This window comes from Camponotus floridanus, unplaced genomic scaffold (genome assembly GCF_003227725.1).
Source record: "Camponotus floridanus strain SB8 unplaced genomic scaffold, Cflo_v7.5 scaffold1, whole genome shotgun sequence".
Lineage (NCBI taxonomy): Eukaryota > Metazoa > Arthropoda > Insecta > Hymenoptera > Formicidae > Camponotus > Camponotus floridanus.
The window spans coordinates 8,967,269-8,981,602 of NW_020229214.1; the positions used below are offsets into that span (position 1 = coordinate 8,967,269).

General features: G+C 32.7%; 1 protein-coding gene across 3 annotated transcripts in view; it reads right to left on the reverse strand.

Annotated features, from left to right (window-relative positions):
- Positions 1-14,334, reverse strand: part of LOC105251466 — a 113,324-nt gene that overhangs the window by 8,200 nt on the left and 90,790 nt on the right. For all 3 annotated transcript variants that reach the window (XM_025408334.1, XM_025408343.1, XM_025408340.1), the window contains exon 7: positions 8,482-8,812. In XM_025408334.1, the coding sequence (XP_025264119.1) occupies positions 8,482-8,812 (331 nt within the window). The remainder of the gene's footprint in view (positions 1-8,481; positions 8,813-14,334) is intronic.

Sequence of the window (14,334 nt, forward strand, 5' to 3'; positions counted from 1 at the left end):
TTATTTTTTTTTACTATACATGATGAAAACGATCGTTCGAATGGAATGCTGGTAGCTAATCTCTGGCATGTAAATATCAGTATTTTATTTTCCTATGGTTTTCCGGCGAGATTGTTGCACCGTTCTCAATTATACCGTTTGTTTCTGAAAAATATCACAAGCGCATAGTCCAGTGGGGCAAGTGGAAGCTAAGTAGATTACGTTCGAGCTCGGGGAATTTCAGCTTTTTCAATCTAGATTCGCGGGTAGAAGCGAGTGAACTTCATTATCCCGACCTATACGGAATTTTTTTGAAACGCACACATTCGATTGTGAGAATAATTCTAACGAGAGCGATTTTATGCGGATATCTATTTCAAAATTGATCGTTCAATCCGATATCTAAATTTTTCACATTCGTATCAATGTATATTAACTCGAACGTTTATGTTTACGTTGAACTTTTACGTTTTTTTAATTTTTCTTTTTTATCGTTGATCACGTAACTATCTTGGGGAATTAATTAAATGTTAGGAAACAATTTCTCGAAGTCATTTCCTTTAACAAGAAGCCAAACTTTTTCGTGACTTGCAACTCCGCATTTCTCTTTCTTCCTTTTTCTCTTTCTCTCTCTTTTTGAATCTTCATTTTCTAATTTAATTCTAGCCGTTTAAATCTCGTAATGACTTTCAAGCAATGAATGAAAATGCTCTTTTCTGTTCAAGTCTTGTTAAGCATCGCGTGTTTTCACTTTTGTCTCATGATAGATTCCGTGTTAAATGATCTATGACACGTACTTCATCAAACTCGGCCAACTTGGAGTGTAATCATAAATTAAAAAACTATAAGACATATTTGAAGAAAATGAGATACGACTTTTACCACCAGATAAATCGTATATGTTTTACATCGCATTCTAAATTAAATAATTTAATTTAAATTTTTTAAATATAATTTAGTTTAATCTAAATGTGAGTTTTCTGACAAGTAAATTCTTCGAAACTGTAGAAATGCTTGTGTCTAATTTTATAGATTTTATTAAATTTTTCAACTTTCTTTTGGAAATATACTTTTTTGAATTTTAATTGTTTTTTTCCAAAGTATAATATTATCGCTCATATTGTCTATTTCTTTCGAAAGTTATGAAAGAGATCTACCGTGATAAAATACTAAGCCTGCTATTGTAAAGGCAAGTTGACTGTTCCAGACGAATAAAGGATTCGACGAGAAAATAGATCGGATGCAGCTGGAAATGAAACAATTTTTGTCGCGATGTTTTGCCAGAAGGTAGCTAAATTTTCAATTAAAACGTTTTTCGACGCCTTCCTCTGCATCCTGCATCGTTTATTTTGCACCGTTCCAGTTATTCTCTTGAGAGATATTTTCGAAATATCGGTCGACCCGAAAACCGTAACCGTAATTTAGATCCTGCCCGTGAAAGATGCGCGATAAGCAGCTTCACTTTACTTTCAGAGTTATCGAGAAACGTTGAAAAATAAAATAAACTTTGTCCTACGCTAGAAATAAGATTTCTCCAAAGTCGGATGAGGCACTTTGCAACGATGCTTTCTGTACTGTGTCACTGCAATTGTAAGAGTATCGAATAAATCGAAAGTAATCATTTAAATATTTATAACAAAATTGAAAGCCATATCCTAAATTGAGGGTGCATCGCGATAAAAATTTCAAATGTTGCGATAAAACTCCATATCTTTGAACCCTCTAAAATATTTGCGCGCACGTATAATTTTTAGATGTTAAAAATTTATGAAATAATACATTCAATGTTCACCTGGGAAATGTTTATAATAAGATTTGTATGTATTAGAATATTTGAGAGAAATTTATTCGAAACGCGATACAGTCACGCGTAACTCTATCTCAGTGTCATTTATTTCTACTTCTCTCCATTCTTTTTCCTTTCATCACCTCCCTTTTGCCGTGCAAAGAAAGAAGGAAAGGGAAGAAAGAAGAGCGAGGGGAAACGATATTCCGACGTAATGGAAATTCTTCGGATGTGCGGAGATGACGAAGACAGAGCGCGAGTTTCCTTTTTCACCAACTTCGATTCTGATCTCTTTTTACATTTTTCTCTCACCCGTTGCGGTTACCGGAAAATCCTGTGCATAACTAAAATATGAACTTTGACAGCTCCATAACACAAATTTATTCCGGATAACAACACGAATGTAATATTTGTATAAAAAAATCATCTAATAAATCTCTTTACATAATTTCAAAAAATTATCTTCAAATTAATCAAAATTCGACACTTTGTATGATATTTTCAATTTTATCTTCAAGTATATATTAAAGGCTGATTATATAGAATAAATGAAATTTTCTTGCCTTATCATCTACTAGGGGTGTCGACCATTTAATTTATAAAGATTATAAATTGCAATAATTTTTTTAAATATAAATCTTCGAAAAGTGTGTGTGTGTGTTCATGTATTTTAGCCCAAGCGCGAAATTACCTATTATAGTTACGTCACTGCACTTTGGCTATGGCCTGCGAAATTCAATTTGTCGACGTATCGCTTTAATACGTTACCTGCCCGATGGCTGACACAACGTGGGCGACACAACATTGTGTTAGCCATCGGTCGCCGACATGGTGGTTAGCGTGTTAACATTCTGGCGAACATTATATGACATACGCAGCATACAGGAAACAAGTTCAGGGTCTAAAGGACGTTACGCGACATGTTCCGAGTTCTAAATTATCAACAATTAACGCGCGTAATGCGATCAGTTTCTTAAAGAAATTGATTGTTAGAAGGTGTCAATAAAGTCTATCATTTTCGGTTGATTTTGTTGTGTCGTGCACAGAAAAAAAATAAGTGTCAAATCGAAACTTATACACTTAAACTAAAGCGTTCATTGTTTCGTATTTACGCAACAATTTATAATCTTTTTGGAAGAATTTAATAATTTTAAATTTTAACAATATTATAACCTTATTTTAATATTGTAATTGTCACTTCAAGAATATATAATCATTTAATTCAACTGCAAGAAAATTATAATCTTTAATTTAAAAATGTTATTTTCTATCCAACATTGTTTTTTTTTCATTCAAGAAAATTAAATCTTAAATCATAAGAATATATTTTTCTCGATTGAACTATATAAAATGGCTTCATTCAAGGAAGCAATTATTCAAGCAATTATATTTTTCTTTAATTAACGCAATATAATCTCATTTCAAGATTTCTATGTTAAAACTATATATTTTCAAAATAAGAATGTCCTAAAACTATACATTTTTAAAATAAGAATGTCCTTTTTTCTGTGCACAGAAAAAAATAAGTGTCAAATCAAAATTTATATACACAAACTAACGCGTTCATTATTTCGTATATATGTAATAATTTATAATCTTCTTAGAAGAATTTAATAATTTTAAATTTCAATATTATAATCTTATTTTAATATTGTAATTGTCACCTCAAAAATATATAATTATTTAACTCTATTATTTAACTCTAAGAAAATTATAATCTTTAATTTAAAAATGTAATTTTCTATCTAACATTGTTCCTTTTTTATTCAAGAAAATTAAATCTTAAATCATAAGAATATATTTTTCTCGTTTGAACTATATAAAATGGCTTCATTCAAGTAAGCAATTATTCAAGCAATTATATTTTTCTTTAATTAATGCAATATAATCTCATTTCAAGATTTCCATGTTAAAACTAAATATATTTTCAAAACAAGAATGTTCTTTTTTCTGTGCACAGAAAAAAATAAGTGTCAAATCAAAACTTATATACATAAACTAATGCGTTCATTGTTTCGTATATACGCAACAATTTATAATCTTTTTAGAAAAAGTTAATAATTTTAAATTTCAACAATATTATAGTCTTATTTTAATATTGTAATTGTCACCTCAAGAATATATAATTATTTAATTCTACTTTAAGAAAATTATAATCTTTGATTTAAAAATGTTATTTTCCAACATTGTTTCTTTTCTATTCAAGAAAATTAAATCTTAAATCATAAGAATATATTTTTCTCGATTAAATGATATAAAATGGCTTCAGTCAAGTAAGCAATTATATTTTTCTTTAATTAACGCAATATAATCTCATTTCAAGATTTTCATGTTAAAACTAAATATATTTTCAAAACAAGAATGTCTTTTTTTCTATGTGTTGACTTTGAATAAAATTGGAGGATAATCCCATAATTTATTTCTAGAATTTAACGAGAAACGATCCCTTAAAATTGAGAGAATATCATAAATTCCTCAATTAATTTTTCAAATTCTTTTATAAAAAGAGAATTAATTGTGCTATTAAAATGCACTTCGCATGATCCACGTAAACAAATCTTTCCGTTTGAGCGGATTTAAACGTATTTCCCCGAATGCGGAATTCCTATGGGATGAGATTTCCGCGCATCGCGTATATAAAGGATATATTATATCTGTCGGGACTTGCCGAGACACGCTGATACATATGTGTGAAAGAGTTGAGGTTGGATTTGCTAGAGCGTGATTTATACATTTCACGTCCCTTGTTATCGTCCAACTTTCTGCGCGGCAAGGTAACTCCATATTTCATAGGGTGAGTCGATGAAGAATGATGTATCATATTTTGACATGTTTTTTAACTCATAATAAATCCGCAATAAATGTAAATGACAATAAAGGTGTAAAGTTCTTCAACTTGATGAATATTACTCGAATATTACTCGAATGATTAATACAGCTTTGTTTCAATTTTTAGCAATTAATGAACATTTTATAACGTGTATTAATGAAATTACTCGATTGTATCTGTATCGATCGATTGTTTTGACAAATGTCCAAAAGATTTGTCGATCTCGTTATTTCGATGCCCAGATGCTCGTTACAGCAAGAACTCTCGTATCTTAAAAGCTTCTCATTTCACAGTTGAACGACTTTATTTTCTCAGTTTCATTTCTAAAGAACTGGAGAGCTATCTTACTTTGTAATCAAATCGCAATTTTTATGCGACAGAAAAATCTGACAATTTTTCTCATCGAACGAGACAAATAACGGAATGTGAACATAATATTTCCTTCGTTGAAAAAAGCCGAATTTAAATTGATCAAGACACGGAATAATTATAAGTCATAACGTTATTTGACGTATATATAAACGTATCGCTAACATTTTACTAATTAAAATTTACGTTGAGTATGTGTTTCTAGTCAAATGTAGTTAATCTGTGAATTGAATTTCAGTTATAATGGTCTCGTCGATACAATTAAATTTAATTACGTTTGTGCAGCGGCATGCATATGTTGCGTGTTTCGCATAAGTAAGATATATTGAGAAGAAAATCATACACATGTATATCACATCATTATTGCATCACAGAATACGTTAACGAATTTGTCCGAGTCTAAGCGCGTAAATTACGTGAGGTACATTTATACGATAAATCATTTACTATCGTAATATTAATCATTGCCCACACACAATAAATCTTTCAAGATATTTCCTGTTCACTGAGTTTAAGGAAGAATATCACGGGATATTTGATAGTTCAAGGAAGGCGAAACTTAAATAAATTTAATCTACTTTCATTTAGTTTTCCGTTAAAAGTCTCGAGTTATCGCATCTTTAAAAAAAAATTGCTTTCACAGTAAATAAAGTGTGTCTAATTATGTAAATTTAATTGTGTTGCAATTTGTAAATTTATCTAAAAAATATAATAAAAAATTTAATAAAAGAATATACATGTGAATATTTAAAATGAAATGTATAATGCTCCGTCGCATTTTTCTTCAAAGATGTGAAAAATTTAATGAAAATATCCCGAGAAGAATTATGGATGAATAATGTTACGTTATTAAAGTTTACTGTTGCAAATAAGCAGGAGAATTGAAGCAAGAGCCACAAAATTCTTTTATTTTATTTTCCACGATAATCTATCGTGAAAGCTCCTGAAGGGATGCTGGACCGTGTTCGACAACTTTAATTACTTTTGCTCTTTGATTAGAAGAGAAGAAAAAAGATTCGACCAAGTTGTCTAATTAACAATAGATACCATCAGATATTTCGTAGACTTTCCACACTTCTGAATGTTGTTGAAATTTCTCGGATGAAAGATATATGATTTGTCGTAATTTTTCTCCATTTCTTCCTCGCCAAGAGGTCTCGAGAAGCCTCCGCAACAGCACTTTTCTTTATATCGGTTTATCACGTGCGCTCCATTTACCTTCCGGCAACTTAACTTTTTAAGATCTATCTCCTGTATCTCGCGTTCCTTTTGCATTTTTCTTTCCGTCATCGTTTTACACGAGTTTTATAAAAAATATAGATCTCATGACGATTTTATGCCATGACGATTTTATGATATGTTGAAATACTTAAGATAATATGGAATCTTCTTACGCGAATGTAACTTTAACAAATTCATCTGATGTGTGAAAAGGTTCTACATGATTTCAATGTTATATCTAGCGTGCAAGAATTCTTGCTATGCGAAAGCTTGACGAATCAAGAGAAATCTACCGTAGCGAAGTTCCGCGTCATATCCTGTTCGTAGAGATTCTCTCAGGCGAACTTTCCAAATACTTCTTGCGCGCACTTATCCGCACCTGCATTCTTTTTCTTCTCGTTTTTATCGGACTATAAGCTTCCGGTCTCGAAATGGAGGAAAAGTGTTTACGTTTACAAGGGATTCGTTCGAGCTTACCGATTACCAACAGAAGCTGCCACTCGTTCAATAGCGGAACTAAAGTTGTTACGCGGATAAATCTCCCTTACATTAAAGTTCTCGAATCATTCAAGTCCCCCCGAGATCGGCGGACAAATTGATCGTCGAGAAAGACACTCTTGTGCTTAATCCACAAAGTGTCTCGCTGGAAATCGAATTGACCGTCTTATGATTATTCTCGAACGTAATTTTAAAGAGACCCTTTATTCCACTCGAAGGAGTTGAAATACATAAGATCAGAAGAAAGAAAACGGAATGAATACAAACGGAAAAGATTCGCGATAATTGGACTGGCTCGTAAACATGGCCATCGAGTTTTTGAAAAGTACTCTCATCCGTGCATTCTCCTCAAAAGTTTTCCTTCGGATGTAGAGTATACAAGCCAACGTTTTCGCTCAAATATTTGTCCGGCTTTAACAGAGTCACTCCCTTAAGAGAGGTTCATGTACGCTCGGGTCTATAATCTTCCTCGTGTATCGTATTTTTCAGAAAAAAACCGTGCTCTGTATTTTATTTATTCGCCACAAATTGCTTTTAAAAATTGATTTTATAACAAATATATTGGATTTTATAACAAATATATTGGATCATGTGAACCTAATGAAACGAACGGCTTTGCTTTTATTTATCCTAAAAAATGAAATGAGTGAGAATGTATTAGAACATTTCATGTTTGAAATGAAAATATTTATTTCATGAAAAAAAAACTTTTTATTTTTTATTTTAGCATGTCTTCCAATAGTTTCAAAATTGTAAAAATATTCGTTAGTTTTATCTGTTAGATAAAATCAAGAAATAATTTTTTTCAGTTTTTTTTCCATAACTCGTAAAGCTTTCTTTGTTTCATATTGATTAAAATTATTAATTTTTAATTTATATTCTTCTATTTTTCTGGCGAGAAAAAATATAGCAGATTTGACGAAGAATCGTTTATTGAAAAATAGAAGCAAACGATGCATGTGAATTATATTTTGGAACAATTGTAAAAATTCGCGCGTCCGTTCCTTTAATGGAGATCCAGACACGCAAGAAGCGTTTTCCTTCGAATAAAATATCGGAATTCCGTCTTTGTACCTTTTTCTCTCCTCACTCATTGTTCCGTTTATCATTGTCGATAAAACTTTGAACATAATCGAGAAAATATTTCGTCCACAGCGATCGTATCTTTACGGTCTTATTGAGCCAATTCTATCTTTATTTTTTTACGATCCGCGCGCCTTTTTCTATCTTCCTCATTTCCTTTTTTCCTCCGCTTTTGTTCTCTTGTATGACAAGACAAGTATCTGGTCGATGTAAATTTTTCACAGAGGAAAGAAGAGCGTTGATAAAAATCCGATCATTAGGTAAAACAAGTTAGTAACTAGATAACAAGGTAGAAATAAAAGCATTCTCATTTTAAATTAAAAGTAATGGAACAAAAGCATATCTTGAAAATAAGCTTCGCATGAATAATGCTCTCGCTTTAACTACAAAGTATCGCTTCGTATTTTCAAATACGATCTTTCTTCGCAAATGTATATTACTGTCGTCACAAATAACACGAATAATTCAACTAAGCAATAAAAGGCCATTGTAATGTAGCGTAATTTTTATCTTCCGTATCTTCTCGCAACATCTTATACAATATTCTACCTGTAAACGCTTTAAGTGAGTTTCAATATCGTTATTGATTTTCAATGCGTTCGCCTCGATGAGAATAACGGCGGAAACGCTCGCTTCCTTGGATCAAGAGGACTTGGACAAACACAGGAGTCGAATTTATTCGTCGGGGGAAACTGTCGGGAGGGAAACGGCTCACCTGAAAGATGGTGACCTTCTTCAGCACCGAGAGATTCACGTGCAACGCCAGCTCGGTCTTGAGCTTGTCCGGGAGCAAACCCAGAGCGGTGTTGATGTCACCGCCGCCCTGTATCCTGCCGCGTGACCAGCTGTAGTCGTACCACCTGAGCACCCGGCGTTTCATACCTCCCGGCACCTTGTGATGCCGCATGTAAGTCTTGGCACCGTCCAAGAGCCTCTCGAATTCGAGGCGGTTCGCATTTCTGTTGGTGATGACGTTGCCAACCTGGCCGACGATGGTCGCGAATATGAAGACGCCGATCAAGTAGCTGACTATCGTGAAGACGTACCTGCGAATCAGGAAGGAAGAGAGCCGATCAGTCCGAGAGGGATGTGATCAGTGTCCTCCGTTCATGGACGAGCGGCCCCCGCCGGAGCCTTCCTCCTCTTTCTCTCTTTTATTTGCTCCCTTCTCTCTTACTTGTCTCTTCCTCTCGCGTTCGTTCCTCTCTTTCGACGCATACATTATCTCGTGCATCTTCCACCCTTTCGCTCTCCTCCCCGTGCACTCTCTACTTTTCTCTCTGTCGCATGTCGACACATTTATACACATGTATACACGCATACACGCATATTCGCACATACACACATACACATATGCACGAATTCGTTGACTCGCTCTCTCGTACTCTCTGTTTCAGCTTCATTGATTCGAAAACGAAAAGAGTGAAAGGCGCTTTGCGCTCGTTTGCAGAGTCAGTCTGTGATTGTCGTTCTGACCGAAACTGATTACCGAATCGATGAATGTATGCAAATCAAGCGTTTAAATATTCTAAATATGTACTTGGAAATCATTGACATTTCAAAAATTTTGCAACCGATGGATCATTAATACCGACATTTTAGAATTTTACGTTGATTGTTGATTCTTGTAAAATTTATAGATTTTATCAATGGTGTAATTTACTAAAATAAATTTATATTATTTATAGTATGAATTTTTTGATTGTATTTCATGACCGCTTGTCTTCGAGTAATTGAATATAATACAGTTTATTATATAATTACGTTTTATGAGCAATAAAAAAATTTGCGTGAAAATTATATTCTTTACACAATTTCAAATCTAATAGAATTTTAATTGGAAGATGATTTTAATAATTATGCGATTAAAACGCACCCACACCCGCACAATATGACTCGATGATTTTGTAACATCATATATCTTCTTCTCTAATGATACCGACTTCGATATGCTCGGTCATGTTACGAGCTATAGCTCTGCTTCTTTGCCCTCTTCGTTTACATTTCATGATTCATCGTTCCTTTTTCTCCGAAGGTACTCTTTCCGCTTTTGTGTATCGGCACAACTGATACACGCACACATAGACAGAATAACATTCATATATACACATACGTCCAAAGATATTTTCTTCGATTTCCATTGACAGCCTCAAATCGACTCGGTACATTTTCTAAGGAAAACACTCTTCCGCCCTCTTTCCTTCTGTCCTTTCCGGCACGAAATTCTCGTGCTTCCGATGACCTCGAACTTTCCCCTTTCAGTATTTCTCTCATATGTTCAACCCCCGTGACGGTCTCACCCTACCTCTCGAGCCCATCAGCTCGTGTCTGCTCCAGAGATGGCCGATGTACTATCGATTAATCGATATTCGAGAGGCTTTATTCTTTTCAGTTCCATCGATTTGTTTTAAATATATATTTTAGATTAAAATAATTTACAATAAAGAAATAATCGTAATATAATCATCCAATTTTTTTTATAATTTTGATTGCTACTTCTTGTTATTCTCGCTACATGACTCATCCTTTCGCTCCTATCCTGGAGTAGTCTTACTTTTGCATAGAGCACTACGGTTTAACATTAGCGTTCATTAATCAATATATGGAGAAATATCTATTACGTCATATTAAAATCAAACAGCCGTGTAGTCTTTTAAATTTGCGCTCTCAATTATTTTTTCTTGTCTTTCGAATTCATTTATTTACACGTTTCCATCCATGTACGATAATCAGATGTAACAAATATGTTGAATAGTTTCATATTAAAATGTATGGTTGAACAATTGTTTTCAGATGTGACTTTAGTATGTATCAATTATTTATTATAGAAAAGATACGATGTGGGTTGTCACTAGTGATTTTTACAATTGAAATTTTTCGGATTTTGTTTAAATATAATGTTACACATGACGTACGATTCAAATATACCGAGATTGATATAAAAATTAATAATTAACGTTTGTGTAACTTTTTTTTGGTAAAACGTTTCAAAAACTATTAAACCTATATAGCAAACGTTTATACAAAAGCGAAACACGGATATAAGCAAATATTAAAATTCGCAGATGGATAAAATAAAGCTCGATTTGCCAACATAATATTTAAAATACGCTTATAAAAATAATTTTACTATTTTTAAATATAATGTAAAAAAGATTTAAGTTAATGCGCGTTTCTAAAGTTAATTAATTTGATTCAATTCAAACAAATAAAAAAATTATGAAAAATTGCTTACAAACAATTAGGTTTATTTTCAAATGTAGGAAATGTTTGTAAACACAAATTTTTGTGTGTTTGTTAAATTTATCCACTTAATTTACTTATGTGACAAATTTTCTGAGAGTTCGTAAGTAAATTCGTCTCTACTTGAGCGTAATCAATTATACTATTAGTAAGGAACTTCTACACAGATACGTAATATATAAAGGAGATCAGAATTAATTTCATTGTTTACGACATTCTCGTAAAATTGAAATCAGGTTGAAAGTGAACAAATCTTCGTCTTATGGAAAGTACAATTTATCTCTGCGTATCTTAACGCGATGTTTAGTCAATATTGCTTAAGCCATAATTGTTTAATAGTTTGGAATATAGCATTCTAAATATGAATGTATTATACAAAAGCAAGTTCTGTATGCCATAATCTTTTGATGAATTCGCGATAATATACAACAATGTGGCGAACTTGGTGAATTCAAAGGGTCAAACAGAAATCGTGATCCGGAACCCTGCAGGCTACAGGTCATCGTCGAACCGAGGAAATTCAGTTTGCGATTCGCTCAACGTATACCAAGTAACGCGAGATCAAATTTGACCCAGGCTAAAATGAGATTCTACTGCTGATCACTCTCTCATCGTCTAGAGAGCTCTACAAATCGATCTTTCACGGCGCTCCTCGCGCGATTCGTGTTTCCTTCGGACTCCTATTTGCCTGGTCATTAAGCGATCTTGTTGTTAGAGTCAAGGAAACGTCGGACGGTAAGACGATAAACGTGCACGGAATCGCACATTAACCAACATTAAGACTGTTTTCGAGGAGAGACTGCGTCGAGGTATTTTTTGTTTTCTGAGTAATTTCTATAAAAATCTTTATTCTCCATTCTCGATTGTATATCTATAATCGTATAGATTAATCATTTTGTTTTCTTTCGTTTCTGTGTTAAAATAAAAACATTTTTTTAATGAAAAAATATATTTTGCATTCTTCTGCAATTTTTTATAAATTTGTTTTTCAGAACTCCCTTTTGCGTTTGTTACTTCTATCGATATATTTGTATGTATGTAGAGAGAATATTTCAGCTCTCTAGTTTTTATTATTATATTATTTTTATTAGAATATTTTAAATATTAGAATGTTTAAATTATAAATTAAATTCTATATCAGAATATTTAAATTATTAGAATATTAGATTATAATATTAGATTCAAAAAGATATAGGCATATACAAATGCCGTTTATAAACTTGTCCCGCGATACGATCTCGCAATTTTCCAATTACCTTTTTGCGTTAGCGTGTCAATGTACGACTTATGAACTTTATCGTTCTTGTCGTATTCTAATTGGCGTGACCCCTTGCAAACTTTACAAGCAAAGAGATCTACCCCCGGTTGGCAGAGAGGCTCTCTGTGCCTCCGCAAAATCCCTTTTACCACAAACACGGTCGTAATCCTCGATATTTTAATCAAGTAGGCAAAGCAATCTCGCCGGCTAAATCGTTCCGTTAAATCATTCTGTAGAAGAGTCCAAAGGGGAAGATGTCTTGAAGATGCTCCTCGTGATATTCGTATCCGAGAGAAGGAGGATTTTAATTCTCGAAAAATTAGCATCCTTCCTCCGATGACGAATCATCTGCCCTCTTTTAAATATATTTTTTTTGCCTCAATATTAGCAATTATATCGCTTTGCGAGCAAAAAAGTAAAGTATGCGGATAACCAAGTAATTATTAGTATATGAAATGTACCATTGATATCGCGGAATAATTAAAGGAATATTGCAAAGAAGCTTTTTACGATCGGATATGCCATGAACCACCGCGACGAGGTATTATTAAATAGCGCTGCATCGACTGAACTTTTTTAAACACGCTATTGAAACTTTTAAATCGAGTTTCTCACAATGTACAATGTGCTCGAATACCTATGCTGGTAATTAACCCGCTGCTAAATAAGAACGGCATGCTGCGCGGCATTATTTCGCCAAGTTCGTTTTTCATCGTGCGAATTCATTGATAACGCTTTCAGCTAAATACTTGTTCGTTATTACGATACTTTCAACGTGATATGTTAAAAAGAGAAGAATAGATTTATTAAAGAATATATTTATTAATATTTAAAAACAAAAAGTAAAATTATAAATGTAAGATTATTTGAAGAAGAATTAAATATACCTTTTTATTCCCTTGTATCTTTTTTGTACATTAAACGATATCTAATTAAAAATGTTTGATTGAATTTATTTGAGATAATTGCTTTTTATTCCCAGTACTATGATTATATTGATAACGTTTTTATATAAGTTCTCGAGTATTATTTACACATTCTTTTATGTAAATATTTATTGCCAAAAATATTAAAAAATATCTCTTATAATATTCATTTTATATTATATTTTTCATTTGATATTATAGATTCCATGTAATTTTTTAGTACAATAAATAAAAAAGAAGATGATTATATTGATAACTTTTTTATATAAGTTCTCGAGTATTATTTACACATTCTTTTATGTAAATATTTATTGCCAAAAATATTAAAAAATATTTCTTACATATATATATTAAAATATTCATTTTATATTATATTTTTAGATTCCACTGATTGTAACTTTTTTTTAGTACAATAAATAAGAAAGAAGGAAAAGAATAAGTGTAATTAAAAGGATTTCAAGTATCTATACGAAACGCACTTTAGGTAATGCTATTTCGAACCTTGCCGCATGTTAATTTATGGAGTGGAAAATTCGCGGATGCGATATTCGCTCGCATTATTACGCCGATCGATAAGTCGATCACGGGGACGTCGCGTCGATGCGTAACATTAATGCCAACACGGTTTGTTGTCGCACAAGTTGGAATTACATCGACAAGTGACGGATACGCAATAATTTCTCTAAGTCGAGATTTGCTACTTCACTCTGATATTATATCGAATTCCCGTTTGCCGCAACGTTAAGCAACGTCGAGCACGTGTTTGTTCAGATCACAAGTTTGTGATCTGCACACAAATCACTTCGACAGATGTCGATCTCTCGCTTGTATTGATTATCTTATCAATCAGATGGCATTTCCTGAGGCTAATTAAATTATTAGTCATAATTAAAATTATGTTTCTAACGAGTCACTTGTATTTATTCCATAAAATGATGACTCGGTTTGTCACTATCGGCGGAATATGTGACAGAATGTAACATAATTAAGAAGAATTGACATTATTATTCGCGATAAATTTCATTATACGCCAACGCTATTTTCCGTTGACCGGCAATATCCTTCCTCTGGGTTTATTCGTTCGACAAGCAAATTGCTGTCACGGGGAACCACCGTCCGCGGTAACGATATATCGTCCTTC